Consider the following 21,264-nt stretch of genomic DNA (forward strand, 5'->3'; position numbering starts at 1 on the left):
GAGAGGGAGAAGGGAGATGGACAGAAGAGGAAAATCAGAGAAAATGAGATGAGATGAATAGTTGAATAAGAAGGGAGGTTTATAAAAAAAAAAAAAGCTAGAGAAGAGAGACATGATTTTTAATCGTTAAATTTTTTTTTAATGCAACCAGCTAGTAGGCCTTTATTGTTCAGACAAATTGTAGGCCTACTCAAAAAGCATATTTGTTGAGGGCCTTTCTTTGTCACAGTCGAGTTTTTTTTACAATTTCACGTCTGTATGTTTACTCCCCTTTAATACAAAAATGTGACTAAATCAACATTTTCAGTTATGAAAGTATTCAATAACATAAGGTTCATGATGTAACAAAGCAAATTAAAACTTTAAACAGCACAAGGAACATTTTCTTTGCGTTCCTTTCTCCCATCTGCCTACATACATGGAGCATTTGTCGACCAGCCAGTATTGACCTAGCAAAATGGCGGCGCGCTCAGTCGAGCGTGAAGCCCGATGCTCTTCGTTGCCGCACGGCTTTGTGTACGTTGGGAATAGGGACACGCATTCCACGTATTTCTAGTTCAGTGCTCCACACGCACTATTCAACACAAACACACACACTCATACCGTACACCCACGCACAAGTGAATGAAATTCCCGGCCAGTCCTACTGCATACACAGAACATACATCCAACGTGCACACTGTACTAGTCTACGAATTCAGACACAATTAACCCAAAGACTGTTTATATATCATTTTAGTGAGAATTAAATCAATGCATTTCCAAAACATAAACAGGATGCACAATCTTGGAATTTTCTTTGAATGTAAGGGTTCTTTCTGTTGGTTTCATTTTCCTTTCTTTTCTTTTGAATCATTAGAATCGTAAAATAAAACTTTTTGTCGACCTGAAACAACATGAGCTGAGGCTAATACGCGGGAAGTCGGAGAAGAACCAAAAAAAGAAGTTTTTCCAACTCTAATTCTGTGCTGTACGTTATATTCATTCTGATTTATAAATTGTTCCAGTGTTATATTAGCAATCAGAGAGCAGATACTTATTTGCAACAGCTAATATCGTGGTTGCATTTTTTTAATGGGGAAGATGGGACGGTCGAGGTTTGTTATATGCAAGCGGCCCCCAGCCAAGGGCAAGTTCAAACTTCAAGGAAGGTAGGAATGAGGTACGTACTCCTAATATCGATCAAGGCTGTTTAGATCTAAAGTCTGCTCTGCCGTTCGTTGTAATGTGATGCAATCATGCAAGGAAAGTCTGGAAACGGCAATGTATCTACGACTATGAGCTTCGTAAAACCATAGAGCTGTAATAGCCCGTAATAGCTCTATGGTAAAACTGATTGACAACGCAATTGTGTAGCGAGGACTACATTATCGTTCTCGCGTAGCACACGCACGGCAGAGGCGGTGGTGCGCACTTTGAGTGTCTGCATGCAGCTACGTTTCAAAAAGCTGGGTATCCCGGCAAGGTAAAATCCACACATGTAAGAGCATAATTTATCATGAAAAACACCTTTTCATTTCATATCATCCACATCATGACTGTTTTAGGACATACACATTCATATAATATACAAATTAATTAGAATGGTGACATGCCGATTTTGAGGAATTACCAAAACTATCCACCCTCTTTAATGCCTATATCGTGTTTAATAGCCAAACGCCAAACAGGTATTGTTTCAACACCTCTCTGGTGTTTCCCGATATATATACCAGGTTGGTGTTAAATTAACACCGGGGTTTTTTTGCAGTGTATAATTATGTGATTCTACTGAATTAGTACTTTCTAAAAGATGAATACTCACAAGAAGAAAAGACTGTCCAAATGGGCGAATGTACCATTTTCAATCGAAGATATCTCGTTAAACTGAAGATTACTTGTGGGACAGAACAAACAACAATATCATAAATATGACAGATTAAAAGCATTACACTGTAAAAAAAAATGTGCTAATTTAGCACTAACAGTGCTTGTATACATGGTATAGGGACTGCACTACTAGTGCTGATTTTCTAGTTCAAAATTTTAACTAGAAAATCAACACTCGTAGTGCAGTCACTACACAAGCACTGTAAGTGCTAAATTAGCACTTCATTTTGTACAGTGTATGCTACGTGCAATGCCTGCCAGTGGCTCTGGATATACTTTATGTTAGAACTCCTGATTTCATTGTTCAAAAGATTAGAGCACACCAATCATAAAAAAATAATCATAATAATATTACTACTGAGAATAGAAGTAATAATAACGATAGTAATAAAGTGCTATTACTACTTCTACTAGTACTACTACTACTACTACCGACAATAATTATAATGGCCAACATCATCAAAATAACATAATTGCTATAATTATAATGGTAATAGTTGAAATTGTTGGTATTAAAAATATGAGAAATTGAAGAGTTGAAAAAAAATAAATATCATACACCTCGGATGGCCCACTTGTTATGTCGTTAATTATGATGCCGCATGGAACTTGTTTTAATTTCTAGGCAAAAAGTGGTGGCTTTTGATATCACTTGCGGGGCGGTATACCCGCAGTTTTGTGATGACTTCTTTTAACATAATACCATAACATCGCCCATGACTTACATATATTCCAACCTTTGTAAACCAGTGAACGCTGTATTCCTGATCTCTTTAAGCTTGTTTTCTCCTAAGAGTCTGTAAAATAAGATTACATTAATTAATTAATTGGGAACTTTGAGTGACTTATCATCACATTGTTTCGGAATATTTTTACGACAAACTTTTTGTCAGGGTGAACTTTCTCTGTAATGCACTTGTTAGCTTTATTGTCATATTTTATGGATGAAGTTAATTTCCTCTGTATGTTTCGAAAATTTTGTATACATACAATCGTTATCATGGTTTATTTATCACTATTTCTTTAAATATCGTATTGAAATTATCACTCCGTCAAAATCGTGATTTTCTTACTTTTATTTATACTATTTAGAAGAAAAAATATTTAAACTCACAGCGTATGGAGACTCGGAAATGCACTAAAAGCATTATCGTCGATAGAGGTCACACTCACACCCCATATATATCTGGAAAAAAGGGAAACAAAAGAACGATATCAACAGAATATATAACTGTGCCGGCTGAATTCAGTTACTGTCCATGAAAACAAGAACAACAATAACAGAAACAGGTTTTGTTTTGTTTAATCTTCGCATGTTTTATGGAGGTATTGTACACTTTCTCCCGTTGTTAATTGTTTTTATTCATAGCAGTGTGCTTGATATTAATACTTTCCGGTTAAAATCATTCATATTGCTATAGCTTCTCGGGAAAACTTCTTCTGGTAATAATAATGATAATGACAATAACATCATATTTAGTTGCCCAGGGTAGCCACTTCAGTTCTGAAAACTATTCTACCACCGGGCCCTGCTTAACATGATAATGCTATTATTACCTCAGCTTTAGCCGGTAAGTTTAAAAAATGAAAATGAATTCCCAATTAAATGGAGTTGTGACTTAAAGAATAAGAGAAGTTCGAACGAGAGTTCACTTATAGTATAGAGCAAAATTAAAATATGTTACATCGTACAAGGTTGTCACTACTGCATTTATTATGTCAAATGTGGGGGAATGTAACGAATTTTTGCAAGGCAAAACAACGCAAAGGCCTGCATCATTGGAATTTGTCATTGAATTGATGAAATGGTATGAATTTAATTTGATCACAGCCAATACAATGAATATTTTCATTCAGCAAGAATTTGTTCCACATTGTGCTGCATTCGGCCCAGTTGGACCCGTTGGAAATTATTTCTACTTGAACGCTTTTCAGCGCCTATATCTGTATATGGCGGTTTGTCCCAGCTAGCCGGGGCCTGGGGTAGGCCTAATTATGTATCAGGTAGTAAGCGCAGTGAAGTTAACTGTGCTATATAAATGAATGGACCCAACATCATCATTATCATTATTGTTATTAATATAACCTTTATTATTAAAATTATTGTTATAAATAAGTGTTTGGTACCGCAATATCGTAAAATAGCTTTAAAAACGGACATACTGAAGCTTTTCGACATGCACTCATCTGTGCCGCCAGAAGGAGTTCGTAAGAACCCTTGCGTTATTTTTATTGCTTCACTTCAGTATACGGCAGGTACCAAGCCTAACTTGTTTACTTGACAGCCAATCACGGCTCGCCATTTAGCGTCCATTGTCTAGTTTCGGTTCTGTTATATATTTTGATTTGCTGTAGCGTTTTAGCCATTCATGTGATACTACTCCGTTGAGTGCATGTCGAAAAGCTTCAGTATGTCCGTTTTCAAACAAATTTTACAATTACTTGTATTATCAATATCATTATCATTACAACTTACACGAGTGTAGCTTGTCTCTGTCGGTTCAATAGGTGTTCAGGAAGAAATTCTATATTGTAATGCTGGATGTACGAGTAGATAACAGCGAATTTTTCAAAAATCATTTCTAAATCTCGATCAATTTCCTTCGATCTCTGAGGCAGTTGCCATGTCTTTATTCTGAAGTCATCTATTAATCTGGTAGCAGATAGCGTCGATCTTGTGCGTTCAGTGGACACATTCCTACATACATGTATGTGGAAACAAAGAAACCAGATTTAAGATACCTAATATATTTCAAAAGAAAAGTACAATCACTTCACAGGTAAAAGAACATATATTGTAAGGATGCGAAAAACCATATAGAATGCCTAGCAATTGAGTCTTGAAACTCTTGTTGGACCCCCCCCCCCCCTCCCCGTGGAAAAGGTACACATACCCTGTGTACGGCCCGGCAACCGAGGATCCCATGACTGGTGTATTATTTTCTGCATTTCCATTATATTAAGCGCTAAATAAAAGTGGATTATTATCAATATTATCATCATTATTAGTATTATCGTCATTATCATCATTGTTAAACCGTACATCGGATTGACGATTCTTCACTGGTGAACACTCTACAAACCGATTGCGACGAAATTTAGGAATAAACTTTTGTGGTATTTTGAGAGAAAATAAATAGTGTTGAGAATATTGATATAAAAAATCTGTACTCGTGCGTCAATCCCTGAAGTAATAAATGCATATTGAATTTCAAATCGTAGTGACGTAATATAAATCATACTATCGGCTGAATTCTGGCGTTTAGCCACAAGTAGCGGAACGCCACTTGCCAGAATCGAATCCAAAAGGGGAAAAATCACGCGTCAATATTGATGGACCAGAATCGAACACACCGAACATGGATTGATTTATTGATGACTAGATTTAGAAAGCAAATGTTGATAGAAATTCCGCCCTAATCTAAAAAAAATATCAAAGACCTGCCAATATTCGTTAACCCTTCCGGTGCGGCAGGCCGAAATAATTATGGCTGATTCTATCCGTCATTTATTTACTTAAAAAATATGACAAAAAGATGAATCTTCTTGGTAGCACTGATTCCCTTCATGCTGTTATATCGTAATTAATTGACCTTTGATTAGATTACCCTACATCTTATGTAACCCCAACCCCCGATATATATATATATATATATATATATATATATATGTATATATATGCCGAAGCAGACTATCTATATTTTACTTAGGTACTTTTTACTGCTTAACTTTCTACTGTAGGCGGTGAGGCCCTTTTCAGATTTTCCTGTTTTGGAGCCGGAGATTCGCCATTGTCATCTTGCAGTCATGGTAACACTGGCGTAAATCCCGGGGGGGGGGGGGGTGGGGGGGATATATCCCCCCCCCACTTTTCGAGGAGGGGGGGATGGCCTGTACAAACATCCCCCCCACTTTTTACGAAAGAAAAGAATAAAAATTCACAAGAGATAATTGTTTTATTGGTGAAAATTCTTCCTAAAATACCGCTTAACAAATGAAACTATATTATTGAATCATAAAATGCAAATAAAGAGCCAGTTCACCATTTCCAAACGAAATACTTATGTCCTTATTATAACATTAAAGAGAAATCCCCGTTTCACTTCCAATTCATCAATGTTGGGGTTTTTGGGAAGGGGATAAGATGGAATGTCAAAAAATTTTGAATGTAATCTCTAATAAAACCATTAAACCATCGTGGGGTAAAAAATATAATATTGGAGGGGTATTTGCCATATGGACATACAGTGGCGTAATTACGGGGGCATGGGGGGCACATCACCCCCCCCCTCCATCGGCTGACAAAAAAAAAACGGGGAAAGGGGGAAAAGGAGAAAAGAGGGAGAAAGAAAGAGAAACGTAGTGGGAAAGAAGAAAATATTATTCATTATAATGTTATTTTATATTATAATTATGTTATGTTACATTACATAAGAAACATTTTTTTTACGTCTTCATTGTTACTGGTGCTCGCATTGTCTGCTTAACGAGATATATAATCATGTTGTACTAAAACATCCCGTTTTCAATTCAATATAAACCAAATATATTTCCTAGCACTTGAGTTATCATTGTTTTATGTAGTGACATATGCTTCTTTTTCATGACTCAAAAAGTTATTGCCCCATGTTAAGGTCTTCGTATATATGAAAAATTTCCTGTCCGTGATTACGTTCGCATTAGTGGATTGGTGAGATATGTCTGCTCTTCATGAATTCCTAAAATCGGTCCTTAAAATGTCCCTTCTTCTTATCTGAATATCAAAAATTTTCAGCTCGCACTTCGCGCTCGCATCATTTGGTTAATGAAATACGTATGGTCCTAGTTAATTCCTACAAAGAACCCTTAGAATGCCCCACTTCAGGTCTTAATTATCTAAATTTTCAGCTCGCGCTTCGCGCTCGCATTGTTTAGCGAGACAGGTACCTATCATGATTACACAAATTTCATTATAATGTCCCTTTTTAGGTGTGAATATAAAAAAATTCAGCTCGCGCTTCGCGCTCGCATTATTTGATCAGTGAGATACATATCCGTTTAATGACATTGTCCTTAAAATGTCTCTATTAGGTTAGTATGACTGGCAACTGAGCGCTCTTCGCGCGCTCACTAGCGCACTCACTCAGTGATCAATTTTTTTTGCTGATGCCCCCCCCCCCATGCCGTGACCCAAGGTACGCCACTGTGGACATATCAATGACAATTCCTTGCATATCTAAAAACATGATTGCAAAAAAAATGCCAAAATCTTTCAGTCATCCCCCCCACCCATCAACACGGATTTACGCCAGTGCATGGTAATGCGTCTTTAGATGCGTCTTTTACAGTGCGCTTCCTCCATCTTCTGCACATTGATTTATTTGAAAGGTGAGTTTCACAATCCGTATGCCCATAAACAGACGTGTTTTTCACGACTGTTTCAGAAATGGATTTTTAATTCTCCTTTTTTGTCACATCATGGGTACTGACGAAGCGTGTGAATTTACCTTTCATTTTTGAGAGCTATGCTCCTTTTAAAATCTATGATTTTATTTATACGGCATTTTCTAAACCATTTGTGATTATGTATATATATATATGTGTGTAAAGTTATACATGTACAACAGCTTTGGCAACTCTTTTATTTAAATATTGTAAAGAAATGGATGAAGAGAACAATGGTAGGCGTAGCTTAAATCAAGGTTCCCAGAGCTATCTACCCTTTGGAAAAATTGGTGATGCCGAAAAAATGTCTCTGCCGGGAATCGAACCCGGGCCCCCAGCTTTGAACGCCGGTGCCTTAACCTATCTGACGGTCAATCGGATCGGGGTCGCCCTAGCCACTAACCGTCTCTGTGGTCTAGTGGTTAAGGCACCGGCGTTTTTACGGCATTTACTAAACCTTTTGTGATTATTTTATTCCTTATGCCGAAGCAGACTATTTCTATTTTACTCAGGTACTTTTTACTGCTAAACTTCGACTGTTGGCGGTGAGGCCCTTTTCAGATTTTCCTGTTTTGGAGCCGGAGATTCGCCATTGTCATCTTGCAGTCATGGTAACGCGTCTTTAGATGCGTCTTTTACAGTGCGCTTCCTCCATCTTCAGCGCATTGATTTCTTTGAAAGGTGAGTTTCACAATCCGTATGCTCATGAACAGACGTGTTTTTCACGACTGTTTCAGAAACGGATTTTGAATTCTCTTTTTTTGTCACATCATGGGCACTGACGAAGAGTGTGACTTTACCTTTCATTTTTGAGAGCTATGCTCCTTTTAAAATCTACGATTTTATTTTTACGGCATTTACTAAACCTTTTGTGATTATTTTATTCCTTATGCCGAAGCAGACTATTTCTATTTTACTCAGGTACTTTTTACTGCTAAACTTCGACTGTTGGCGGTGAGGCCCTTTTCAGATTTTCCTGTTTTGGAGCCGGAGATTCGCCATTGTCATCTTGCAGTCATGGTAACGCGTCTTTAGATGCGTCTTTTACAGTGCGCTTCCTCCATCTTCAGCGCATTGATTTCTTTGAAAGGTGAGTTTCACAATCCGTATGCTCATGAACAGACGTGTTTTTCACGACTGTTTCAGAAACGGATTTTGAATTCTCTTTTTTTGTCACATCATGGGCACTGACGAAGAGTGTGACTTTACCTTTCATTTTTGAGAGCTATGCTCCTTTTAAAATCTACGATTTTATTTTTACGGCATTTACTAAACCTTTTGTGATTATTTTATTCCTTATGCCGAAGCAGACTATTTCTATTTTACTCAGGTACTTTTTACTGCTAAACTTCGACTGTTGGCGGTGAGGCCCTTTTCAGATTTTCCTGTTTTGGAGCCGGAGATTCGCCATTGTCATCTTGCAGTCATGGTAACGCGTCTTTAGATGCGTCTTTTACAGTGCGCTTCCTCCATCTTCAGCGCATTGATTTCTTTGAAAGGTGAGTTTCACAATCCGTATGCTCATGAGCAGACGTGTTTTTTACGACTGTTTCAGAAACGGATTTTGAATTCTCTTTTTTTGTCACATCATGGGCACTGACGAAGAGTGTGACTTTACCTTTCATTTTTGAGAGCTATGCTCCTTTTAAAATCTACGATTTTATTTTTACGGCATTTACTAAACCTTTTGTGATTATTATATATATATATATATATATATATATATATATATAATATATATAATATATACTTATAAGAAAAGGCAGATTTGCAACAGCCTTTGGTACAATTAACTTACATGCATCGCAGGACAGATGGAGCTGGTTCAACAGGAGTAGGTAAACATATGATCCCTGCAACAGAATTATGTAAAGTTATATGACTGAAGAAGAATTAAAAATAATTTATGGGGGCGTTGGAAGAAACTTGCGATCAATTGCAAGTCTATTTTCGTTCTCGAAATCAAGCATATACTGTGCAATTAATAGCAAATTTGCGATTGATTGCTTATCTGCTCCATGAAACAAGGAGTGTAATATGATTTGCTATAGTTAAAAGCGATCACTCAAAATTGCAACATAACATTTGCGATTGATTGCAAATGATTTCTTGCAACACCCGATTAGATTGATTTTTAACAGTTAGGGCAGATCATGTAAAAAAAATCTTTACATACCATGCATACGGACAGTTTATTTCCCTCAATGTCATTCCCCTTTTAAATGTTTGTGACATAAATAACGCATCTAATATTCGCTATCAAGACATCCGGGGCAGTATTCTGTACATTGTCTTTTTTCAAAAAAAAAAAATTATCAGAGATAAGACAAAAATTGGTATTCTGGTGGATGTCATAAGTTTGTCATAAAAACCGTCACAAATTTGGTCACTTCTCTATAGCGCGCACAAAACCACTTTAATTCATGAACGCGCATTTCCCCCATTACAAGCAGAAGAAAAAGACAATAGGACAGGGTCTAGCAGTCATATATTTTGTCATTTCTTTGAATGCCATGATATACCGATACCATGTCGACTGCAATGCCATGTCAATCACAAAATGATATAATTTGGACTAGATTGCTGTATTACTTCCACTCATTAACCATGACTTTTTCATGCTTCAAGTAGTTGGCCCCAACATACTTAAATTCCTCTTTATTTTATGTGTTTCCCTTTTCTTTTTCCTTTCTAAGAATCATTCTCATGTCTGCCTCCCTTGTCTTGTTCATACCATGAACCTGAACTTCACGGTTATCTAAACATCGAAGTTAACAACGAGTGCGTTTACAAGGGATCCGACTTCGAATTTAACGAGCCCTTTTAGTATCGATACACAGTGCACTCAATAATGGTTAAAATGCGGAGAAAATCTTTTGGTTATCTTGTGGTTTTAAATATTATTTTCATCTTGCAGTTATAAACTATGACGCCGTCTATACGAACATGGCCATCGTGTGAACGATGTATTTATAAGCATTACGCGCAGTGCCAGCTACTGCATTTGAGATACGTCCCCCTTTCCCACAGGGTCTTCCTATTGGATAGAATGGCTCCCACTTGAAACTAACGGCAATTTTGATTGGTTTGTCTGTGTAGAGTTGGGCGGGACTTACAGAGATATGACAAAGAAAATACAATGTTCAGAATACCGGTTTGTGTCAATTATACATCGACACACATTGAACATATAATTTTCTAATCTAATTTGTTAAAAAAAATTGTGTATGACACAACAAAACAATGAATGTGAAATTGAATGAAGTGAGTGCTCACCTTGGTACCATCCTATTGTCACACAAACATCAACAGCTGGTATGCACTTAGTGTCTGTTTGGGATTTAAGATCGATGGAATGATAACACTTAATATGATGATAAGCTTTATAACAGTAATTACAATGGCACTAATGATAATAATAATCATAACAATTTAATTGAGAATTAGGATGATGATAGTCATAACAATGATAATATTGATAATAATAATAATAATGATGATAAGATCAATAACAATAATGCAATGATACTGCAAAAACCTTATAATGATAACAATGAACAAAATAACAGGGGGCCCTCACCTCCTAAGGGCCCTGGGAACTGTTTCCTTTTTTTTAAGGGCTACTGATGTAAATTTGACAAGCAAACAAAAATAATAATTATGAAAAGTATTATCAAAATAATTTCTCACCATTATTGGAATCGAGAAAGCATTGACCTGTCATACATGTTTCTTCCCCAGGAATCGATGTTGCTGTATCTGTAAAGACATTGGTTTTAAACGTATTCATTCTTATTCAAGTTATGACATATATTTCGATTTGTTTAAGTCATACTTGGAAACATCGGATTATTAAATTCATTTTTCTTAAAAGAAAAGTGAGTACAACCACCCTAAAACCAACAAGTCGATCCGAAAGGTTATCTGTGAATAGCCATTGTATTTTTTAACTGAAAAGAACAAAACAAACAAAAAAAGCTAGCTTATCTTAAAGATTCCCTTTCTTCTTCACACACTTAAAATGTTGGACAACATACTGTCCACTGCGTTGGGTAATGTATGTTGGCAACAAATATATATATTCAGGGCAATCATTATCCGATTGAGCGAATTAATTACCCAATTTTTATTTGTCATTACCCAATTTGGGCATATTTTAACCAATAGTTGGGTAAACAGTATATTGCCCAGGGTTGGTTAAAAGTTGGGAACGTTTTGCCCGACAAGTTTAAGAGTGCATAAAAGAACAGATACAAGATTTCGCTAGAGGCAATTGTTGCAGACTGCTCAGAAGTTTCTAAGGGACTGCAGCAGGTTGTACATCTCGTGTTTGAGTGATACGAAAAGCAAAAAACTTCATACTCTCACTGAAAATCTTTAGCATTCAGTCAAGTACTTGTGCGAGTTGTTGGTGATCAATTGTTACTACTTAGATATGCTTTTAAAGCGTAGGATGTGATTTTTCTAGCTCAATAAAATTATAATATAATTCATTTGGAGCGACATATTGCTTGATTTTGGGGGTGGCTGGTCGCAAATGAATTTGATAAACTAAATCGCACCAATTGAGTGAACATACGTATAGGTGCCATGAGCCTAATTACATCAGGATGGCTAAAGATATTCGTTCGACCCAACCCATTCGATTTTTTCAATTTGATATTGCTGATTGACAAAAGTGTATGAATATGATTCAAAATCTAACACTGATTCTAGAAATGGTAACTACTGAACTTCCTTTGCCCAAATTGGGAAGATATATCAATGATTTGGAACTATTTTTTGACTGGCGGAAGAATTGGGGCTATTTTACTGTTTCAGGTGATGAATTTGATCCCATCATAGTTATCTTCATAAATGGCGATTTATTTATTTTTGGCTACGATACCCTTCTCTGGTCAGATATGGAATGTCAGATATATATCCTATCCAAAGGTAGTAAATATTCGACCCTCTAATTTCACATTTATTTTTTTTAACACACAAGTCTATGGGGAATGTTTTACGCGCGTGACACCTGTAATAATGATAGTGGTGTCCTATTGAGCGCAACCAACGACCAGATGCGTTTATGGCCCTAACGCAGCAGCGGTTCCTGTTGATATACACAAATACATTTAAGCCTCTGCAAATGAAAATGTAAATGAAGTCAATAAAGATATCTTCAGTACAGTTTTGCATCACCCACTGAAATTCATAGCTACATCCTGACCTATGGGGACTTGGTGCCCTCCTGCTTGCTGCTCTGTTCACCGACAGTTTAAAGGGCAAGTCGGTAGGCTCAGTACTCACAGCAGCTCTAGCAAAATAAGGGCACCCGCCCCTTATGTAACATCTTAAAAAACAGAGAAGGGAAGAAAGAAACATGTAAGCATTTAAAGACAATGTATGCAAACAATGGGATTAATTATCGGCGATATAAACTACTCACCGTTTAGGTTGAAAAGTGCACACTGGTCGCAACTACTCTGACAAACATGTTGAATTTCTCCTGCGTAAGATTCGCATGCTCCTTGGCTGACCCATTCTTTACAACGAGGACTGACATCCCGACAATCTGAGTTTAGATAAAAGTTTATTTTAAAGAACCGGACTTTTCGCATTTACTACGGGGAAATTCTCTACAACTCACCAACTCCTTTGAAAATGCAAGTCAAATCACACTGGAGTGCTGAGAGGCTTTTGTCAAGATTTGGTGAACCGGGACAGCATCGGAATCTCTTGACTCTGGACAACGACATATTTGTAATTGTTCGTCCGATGCAAATCTTCAGTCCATCAACTTTTGTAAAAAGTCTCTCAGCTCCCCCATTAAGATTTTATTGCATTTTTAAAGGAATCGATGCGTTGTAGATACTACCTATTCACAACCACCACATCTGCACCGTTCTCTCTCTTTAAAGGACAAGTCCACCCCAACCATTAGTTGATTTGAATAAAAAGAGACAAATCCAACAAACATAACACTGAAATTTTCATCAAAATCGGATGTAAAATAAGAAAGTTATGACATTTTAAAGTTTTGCTTAATTTCACAAAACAGTTATATGCACATCCTGGTCGTTATGCAATGAGGAGACTGATGACGTCATCCACTCACTATTTCTTTTGTATTTTATCATATGAAATATGGAATATTGTAATTTTCTCCTCATTGTCAAGCGACACAAAGATTAATTCCTCCCTGAACATGTGGAATTAGCATTGTTTTAATACTATATGGTTCAGTCAAGTTGGTCCTTATTGTCAAATCTGTAAAAAATGAAATATTGTATAATTCAAACAATAAAAAAGAAAAGAAATAGTGAGTGATAGACATCATCGACTGTCTCATTTGCATGTCACTGAGATGTGCATATTACTGTTTTGTGAAAAATAAGCGAAACTTTAAAATGTCATAACTTTTTTATTTTACATCCGATTTTGATGAAATTTTCAGCATTATGCTTGTCTGATTTTTCTCTAATTGATTCAAATCAAAAATTTTATGGGGTGGACTTTACCTTTAAAACATAGGCCTATAAATGTGGATGCCCGGTAGCCAGGTCGTCAAATGTACCAATGTGCTTCTGCCCGTTTTGAATGATCTAAAACACAACATAGATATATGCCTATGTATGCAGTGCGTATAAAAAACGGGACATATTTGAAAAGTCTATAAAATTTTTGTTTCAAATTTTGATCTCTATATTTTGGTGTCAATAGGTGCTCTGAGGTCTTATCCTTCAAATGCCATCAAAATAATTTAGTTTCGTTCATGCTTGAGCGAACAAGGAATTTTTTTTTGCCGGGGTTAAAAAGGAGGCTTGCGCCAAAATGGCATAAAATGATAAATATGATGGTTGGACTTCTTGCTAATCAGCAGACTTCCTCTTAACCTTTTCATTATCTTTGCGATAATTTTCGAATTATGCGGTCAAAATTCGTTTCCAAATCTACTTATTTGCTTGGATAGTTCTGTTGTTCGCTTTTAATATGTTCTCTTTCAGCTTTGAATATTCCTTCTCTAAGCAAAAACATTTTTTTTTCAACCGAAGTATGGGAGAGCGTCAATTTTTTTTCAAATCCTGTCATTACGTGCTACAAAGGTTATGGTGCCTTTGAACATTGGCATACCAATGGGTGGGGGATCGGGGTGCCCACCCCCCCCCCCGAAAAAAAAAAAAAAAAAAAATCATGACCAAGAAAAAAAGCGAAAAGGAAAATCACAGAAAACATAGAAAGTGAAATATGATATCATTTTCTGAATATTATGTCAATATCACAAAATTTGATATTTTAATAAAAAAGTGGAAATGTTTTGCTTCCTCACTTCACAACTTTTAATACACTTTACCCGATCTGCCTTATCTTGCTCCTTCAAAATCGACTCAATAGGCTTCACCCTTGCCATTGAAAGACATGAATCCTTTCCTGTTTGTCCTGCCAACCACATAATTAAACTTGAAGGATTCAATAACCCCTTGAAAATAGGATTCATGTCTTATATAGGTAGGTACCATAACATAATTTGTTTCACATAATAAAAGGATTTGAATAATTAAAAATTATCCGAATTAATAATGCAAATCTTCTTACTTATGAAGGAAAATTGAAAGGTAAAAGAAGTTTAAATGAAAAACAAAATAATTCAGGTAAATAAATAAATTTGTAAATTGACAGCATAATTTGAAAATTATGGCAAAGATAATGAAAAGATTAAGAGGAAGTCTGCTGATTGGCAAAAAGTCTTATCATCAAATTTATCATTTCTGCCATTTTGGCGCAAGCCTCTTTTTGAACCACCGACAAAAACGTCCCATGTTCGCTCAAGCATGAACAATATATATATTTTTGTATTGCATTTCAAAGATAATATATCACAGCATCTATTAACATCAAAATATAGATATAATAATTTGAAACTATTTTTTATAGACTTTTCAAAACTGTCCCGTTTTTTTATACGCACTGTATATATATATATATATATATATATATATATATATATATATATATATATATATATATATATATATATAAGAGAGAGAGAGAGAGAGTTGCTAAAGCTGTTGTACATGTATAATCTCTCATATATATGTATAAACAGTGCGTCCCCCAAAAACGAAACCGAGATTTATCGAGGATTTATCATAACTTAATCACAAATACAATAGACAAGTGACCTACCATTGTAAAGCTTAGAATCTCTTCTTTCATCTTAAAGTTACTTAGATTATTTCTCATTCACACATGAGTGAACAAAAACAATTAGAACAGGGGATACCAAAAAGTCACTTGGCGAGCTCTATATGGGTTTCAAATAGAAAACCACATTTTTTAAAAGTTCAATATCTGCTCTATAATTTGATACCTCAATTACATAATATAGAAAAAATGAAAAGGTTTTACAGGCTAGCGTTCCGATTCACTCAACACTCCGTTTTGTTGACGATCAGCCATGCATTAAGTCTTTTGTTAACCGTGCGGTAGCTTCTGCGGGAAATCGATGAAAACACGTTTATTTAATGAAATTATGGAAATACAATTGTTTTGAAGATACAATTGTTTCGAGGGAACATAACTTTTTTACTTCTTGACCTTTTTCTGTTATTAAGGTATCAAATAAAAAGCACAGATTGAACTTTTTAGGCATGTGATTTTCTTTTTGAAATTCAGATACCCCCCGCCAAATGACTTTTTGGTATCCTTCAAATTGTTTTTACTCACTCATGCATGAATAAGGAATAATCTAAGTAATTCTAGATGAAAGAAGAGATTCTAAGCTTTACAATGGTAGGTCACTTGTCTATTGTATTTGTGATTAAGTAATGATAAATCATCGTTAAATATCGGTTTCGTTTTTTTCTGGGAAAAAAAGTAATTCTAGATGAAAGAAGAGATTCTAAGCTTTACAATGGTAGGTCACTTGTCTATTGTATTTGTGATTAAGTAATGATAAATCATTGTTAAATATCGGTTTCGTTTTTTTCTGGGACGCTCTATATATATGTCGCCTATTTCTGATTAGAAAGATTACATCGTAGTCAGTTCGCAAATTGATAACTGGTCCAATCTGCCAATGTCACCAAAGGCAAGACGTTGCACCCGTTTAGCAGTTATCATTTTCCTTCACAAGAACAGCAAAAACATAATCTTTATTACATCCCTGTGACCTTAGTTATATGTGTATCTATACATAACAATCATTATGTATTGAAATAATTGTGGAAGTGTCATAATTTGTATTTCCAATATACATGATATACCTGAGCATCTCACACCGGCCTCTTTTAAAGTTGAGTTGCATCTCTCTGGTTGATGTTCTAGATTATTTACGTGACATTCTGAGAAATTGGATTCCTCCCCGGTGCACTGCAGATCAACCGGGTGGACCTTCAAAGAACTCGGTCCAAACTCCGAGAGCGATGTCATACCAAGTGCCCCAGTTAAGCCCATGCTTCGGCAGATTACGTGAGCGTCGTTGACGTCAAAGCTGTCGTCACAGAGTGTACCCCAAGTTCCGTTGATGCGAACCTCAACCCTACCCTCTTTTGGTGTCAGTCCATTCTGTAACCTTACATCTTCAAAACAATTAGGACATAAGGGGGGATATAAAATATCACGATTACGTATAATGCTATAGGGTAAATGAATAAATAAAGAAACATTTTAACAGGGATGTTGAGTTAAATTGTGTCCTTTTCTATTGGTTTCAAATTCCAAAATTCATAAAAAATTTAGTTGAAACATGTAAAAGTTTAAGGTGAAAAAAAAATCATCATTTGGTCACTACATCCCCTCGTATCTCAAATTATGCCAAAATGTAAAGATAATAATGAGGGTATATTTGCCGAGGGTAGCCACTTCAACTGTTCTCCATTGGGTCCTGCTATTATTGTTACCCATGCTTTAGCTTGGCGCTCGAACATTCGAGGAATTTCTTAGTACCGTGTACCCATTCACCTGACCTGGTATGAGTGCAGCACAATGGGGGTAAATTTCTTGCTGGCAAGGAATCGAACTCACGTCCCCCAGATTGAAAGAAGCCCCCATAAAGGCGCTCCAATTGAAGCTTGCCTTTCGTGCTATCATCATTTTTTTTTTGTGATTACGAATTCTGTTCATGAATTTCTACGTGAATTTTTCCTTGTATGTAACCGATTTAGCACTCGCTTCGCGCTCCCATTATAATAAATCAATGGTGTTCAGAATGTCAATTTTCATGTCAGCGTATCAACAAAATTTCACGCTTCTTGATATTTTTTTTAATCTAGGAGTGATGTGAAACCTAAGGAGGTTTGTACGAATAAAGCAACAAATTATTTGAAGGACTTCCCGGCTTTTGAGCAGCTCAAGAAAGGGAATAAAAACGTCCATATGTCTGTGCCAGGAGATTTAAAATATCTCCGAATTTTCACGATTTTCCAACCCTTTGAAACATATTCACAAATCATACGCTATCGAATTGGGGCGTTAGAATGGCATTGTGTCTTTCACTGGCGTAAATCCTTGTTGAGGGGTGGGGGGGGGGGGATTACTGAAATATTTTGGCATTTTTTTTGCAATCATGTTCTTAGATATGCAAGGAATTGTAATTGATATGTCCACAGTGGCGTAGCGTGGGTCACGGCATTGTGGGGGCACCAGCAAAATCTTTGAATCACTGAGTCAGCGCGCGAAGCGCGCTTAGTTGCTAGTTATTCTGACCTAATAGAGACATTATAAGGACAATGTCATTGAACGGATATGTATCTCACTGATCAAATTATGCGAGCGCGAAGCGCGAGCTGATTTTTTTTAATATTCACACCTAAAAAGGGACATTATAATCAAATTTGCGTAATCATGATAGTTACCTGTCTCGCTAAACAATGCGAGCGCGAAGCGCGAGCTGAAATTTTCGTATATTTTGACCCCAAACAGCGAGATTTTAAGGAATATATTTTAGAAATCCATTAAGAGTATGCATATCTCACCATAGTCATCTAATGCGAGTGCCAAGCGCTTGCTGATTTTAGTAAAATTACATCTGAACACATGAAACACTTTTTGTAGTCATTGCAATCATGATTACCATACGCATCTCACTAATCAAATATTGCGAGCGTGAAGCGCGAGCAGAAAATTTAGATAAGTTAGATAATTCAGACCTGAAGTGGGGCATTCTAAGGTTTCTTTGTAGGAATTAACTTGGACCATACGTATTTCATTAATGAAATGATGCGAGTGCGAAGCGCGAGCTGAAAATTTTTGATATTCAGATCAGAAAAAGGGACATTTTAAGGACTGATTTTAGGAATTCATGAAGAGCAGACATATCTCACCAATCCACTAATGCGAACGTAATCACGGACAGGAAATGTTTTTATATATACGAAGACCTTAACATGGGGCAATCACTTTTTGAGTCATGTAAAAGAAGCATAGGCCTATGTCACGACATAAAACAATAATAACTCAAGTGCTAGGAAATATATTTGGTTTATATTGACTTGAAAACGGGATGTTTTAGTACAACAGGATTATATATCTCGTTGAACAGACAATGCGAGCACCAGGAACAATGAAGACGTAGGCCCTGGGCAAATTATGTTTCATAAAGTTATGATAAAAATGTTTCTTATGTAATGTAACATAACATAATTATAATATAATATAACATTATAATGAATAATACTTTCTTCTTTCCCACTACGTTTCTTTTCCTTTCTCCCTCTTTTCTCTTTTTCCCCATTTCCCCGGTTTTTTTTTTGGTCAGCCGATGGGGGGAGCATGTGCCTCCCATGCCCCCCCCCCGTAGTTACGCCACTGTATGTCCATATGGCAAATACCCTTCCAATATTATTATCTTTTTACCCCATGATGGTTTAATGGTTTTATTAGAGATTACATTTAAAAATTTTTGACATTCCATCTTAATCCCTTCCCAAAGACCCCAACATTGATGAATTGAAAGAAACGGGGGTTTCTCTTCAATGTTATAATAAGGACATAAGTATTTCGTTTGGAAATGGTGAACTGGCTCTTTATTTGCATTTTATGATTCAATAATATTGTTTTATTTGTTAAGCGGTATTTTAGGAAGAATTTTCACCAATAAAACAATTATCTCTTGTGATTTTTTAAAAATTTCTTTCGTAAAAAGTGGGGGGATGATTGTACAGGCCATCCCCCCCTCCTCGAAAAGTGGGGGGGGGGGGGATATATCCCCCCATCCCCCCCCCGGGATTTACGCCAGTGGTGTCTTTACATAGCACAACATAAGGTGCTAAACCTACACCTAGAGTTTGGACAGTGGAGGGTGTGATAACTCCATTTTGCGATGAACGAACACATCATTAAACACCCGAGTAAGATGGCATTTCTTCTATACATCAATCGACACTAGAAAAAAAATTATGTTGTGAAGGAAGAAAGTGATATTCTACCAACCAATGGGCCCTATATACTATTGATACCTGAATATATATATAAAACCTGCTGATACATACCTGCTTGTTGGCAAAATGCTATTCTTGTAAGAATGCAAACGGAGATAAGTCGATGTAGAACGTTAGCCATTATTATCCCTTTCATCTTCTACGGCATACAAAATAAAAATGAAGAAACAACAAGGAAATTTGGCAGATAGTTCCTTTTAGGTTTTTTGTATCATAACATCACTTCATTACAGTGTCGTGAGAGGCCAAGTTTTTTTTTTTTTGGGGGGGGGGGGAGGCAGGCAAGGCGTATGGGGCAAATTTTATTTTTTTAACGCGAGTAGGCATTTCTTTCTTTTTATTTTTACTTTTTGAATACCAAAATCGAATTTTCGGTTAGGCTGACAAAATAAAAGAAAACGTAATATTTAACCTTTTTACTTTCGTCTTTCCTTTTCTTCTTTTATTTCTATTGTTTTTGGTGTTTGTGGGGGGGGGGGCACGACCCCCAAGCACCCCCACCTATACAACTGTGCTCCATTACATTACATATATATTACCATTATATGAGCCATACAAATATTCAATCAACATAAGATCCCGGAAGAGTCAGGCGAGGTTACTATCTCTTTCTTCCTGAATAATGTTTTTAAAACTAACATTGAATTTTCCCTTTTTTCCATGAGTGACGGTATTTAAAGGTGTAATCAATCTTTAATCTCATACAGATTTTGATAGGAATCTGGAACTACAGCCCCAATCACGACTAGCTATGTTTTTCAATTTCAATTAATTTGATTTATTTCAACGAGGTCACTGATAAACAAATAAGTTATACATAATTCGCCATTGTTTGACAATATGCTTGACAACAAAATTATTTGGCCACCATCGTAAGCCTAGGCACCTGTCATCGCAAGTAGATAAGAGAGAAATTATTTTTGTCGACAATAATTTTGTAATAGGAATATTATAAATACAAAGGCTTCGAGATAAATTTCGTAACAAATAATGCGCAATGACATGTCTATTGTATTCATAGAGGAAAACGTACATGTATTACTTACATTCAGTGGCCTAAATTTAGTCCCAGCTGTTAGAGCGGGGGGGGGGGGGGGTAAATGGAACTTTTCTGATTGAAAAATTATGCTTTAATGATAAAATATAGACATGAACCCATAGAAAATGTATTATGATAAAATACTTGGGCCGGGTGTAACATGACATGACTCTGGTATGACGTAGGGGAGGACATGTATCCAGTATATACCATTCAATGAATATCTCGTACGATAGGTCGTATAAAGAGAATAAAGCAATTCCTTCCTCCTGGGATTAATAATTTTTATTTTGCCATGATTTTACCTTACATTGATTATTGCTGTATATATATCTTGGGAAGCTGTGCAAAAAACCAACAAAAATAAGATACAAAAACTGCAGAATAAGTATGCCTAAATAATTTTGAATAAGGACTATCTTACTCCCCAACATAAATTGTCGTCTACGCTCAAATGGCAAACAGTGGAGGAACGTATCAAATGTCAATATTGTGTTCTTGCTTTAGCCC

At 36.2% G+C, this 21,264-nt stretch overlaps 1 protein-coding gene across 1 annotated transcript; it reads right to left on the bottom strand.

Moving 5' to 3' along the window:
• Nucleotides 1-849: 849 nt before the first annotated feature.
• LOC129267829 (deleted in malignant brain tumors 1 protein-like) lies at nucleotides 850-19,962 on the bottom strand. Its single transcript, XM_054905453.2, has 10 exons — nucleotides 19,767-19,962; nucleotides 16,542-16,856; nucleotides 12,725-12,850; nucleotides 10,984-11,052; nucleotides 10,570-10,623; nucleotides 9,092-9,146; nucleotides 4,346-4,567; nucleotides 2,984-3,055; nucleotides 2,595-2,666; nucleotides 850-1,876 (listed from the first exon to the last, which is right to left on the bottom strand). Exons 1-10 carry the CDS (start codon nucleotides 19,849-19,851, stop codon nucleotides 1,801-1,803), a joined length of 1,146 nt encoding a protein of 381 aa, XP_054761428.2. The 5' UTR covers nucleotides 19,852-19,962; the 3' UTR covers nucleotides 850-1,800.
• Between the last annotated feature and the right edge of the window lie 1,302 nt (nucleotides 19,963-21,264).

The sequence above is a fragment of the Lytechinus pictus genome, chromosome 9 (assembly GCF_037042905.1).
Source record: "Lytechinus pictus isolate F3 Inbred chromosome 9, Lp3.0, whole genome shotgun sequence".
Classification (NCBI taxonomy): domain Eukaryota; kingdom Metazoa; phylum Echinodermata; class Echinoidea; order Temnopleuroida; family Toxopneustidae; genus Lytechinus; species Lytechinus pictus.

What these genes read in the sequence shown, in the direction of transcription:
- LOC129267829 (XM_054905453.2), bottom strand. Translation starts at nt 19,851, where the DNA reads ATGAAAGGGATAATAATGGCTAACGTTCTACATCGACTTATCTCCGTT. An exon ending in AGCATTTTGCCAACAAGCAG is followed by an intron (nt 16,857 to 19,766) that starts GTATGTATCAGC and finishes ATTGTTTTGAAG; the next exon opens with ATGTAAGGTTACAGAATGGA. An exon ending in TTTCCGAGTCTCCATACGCT is followed by an intron (nt 2,667 to 2,983) that starts GTGAGTTTAAAT and finishes CTTATTTTACAG; the next exon opens with ACTCTTAGGAGAAAACAAGC.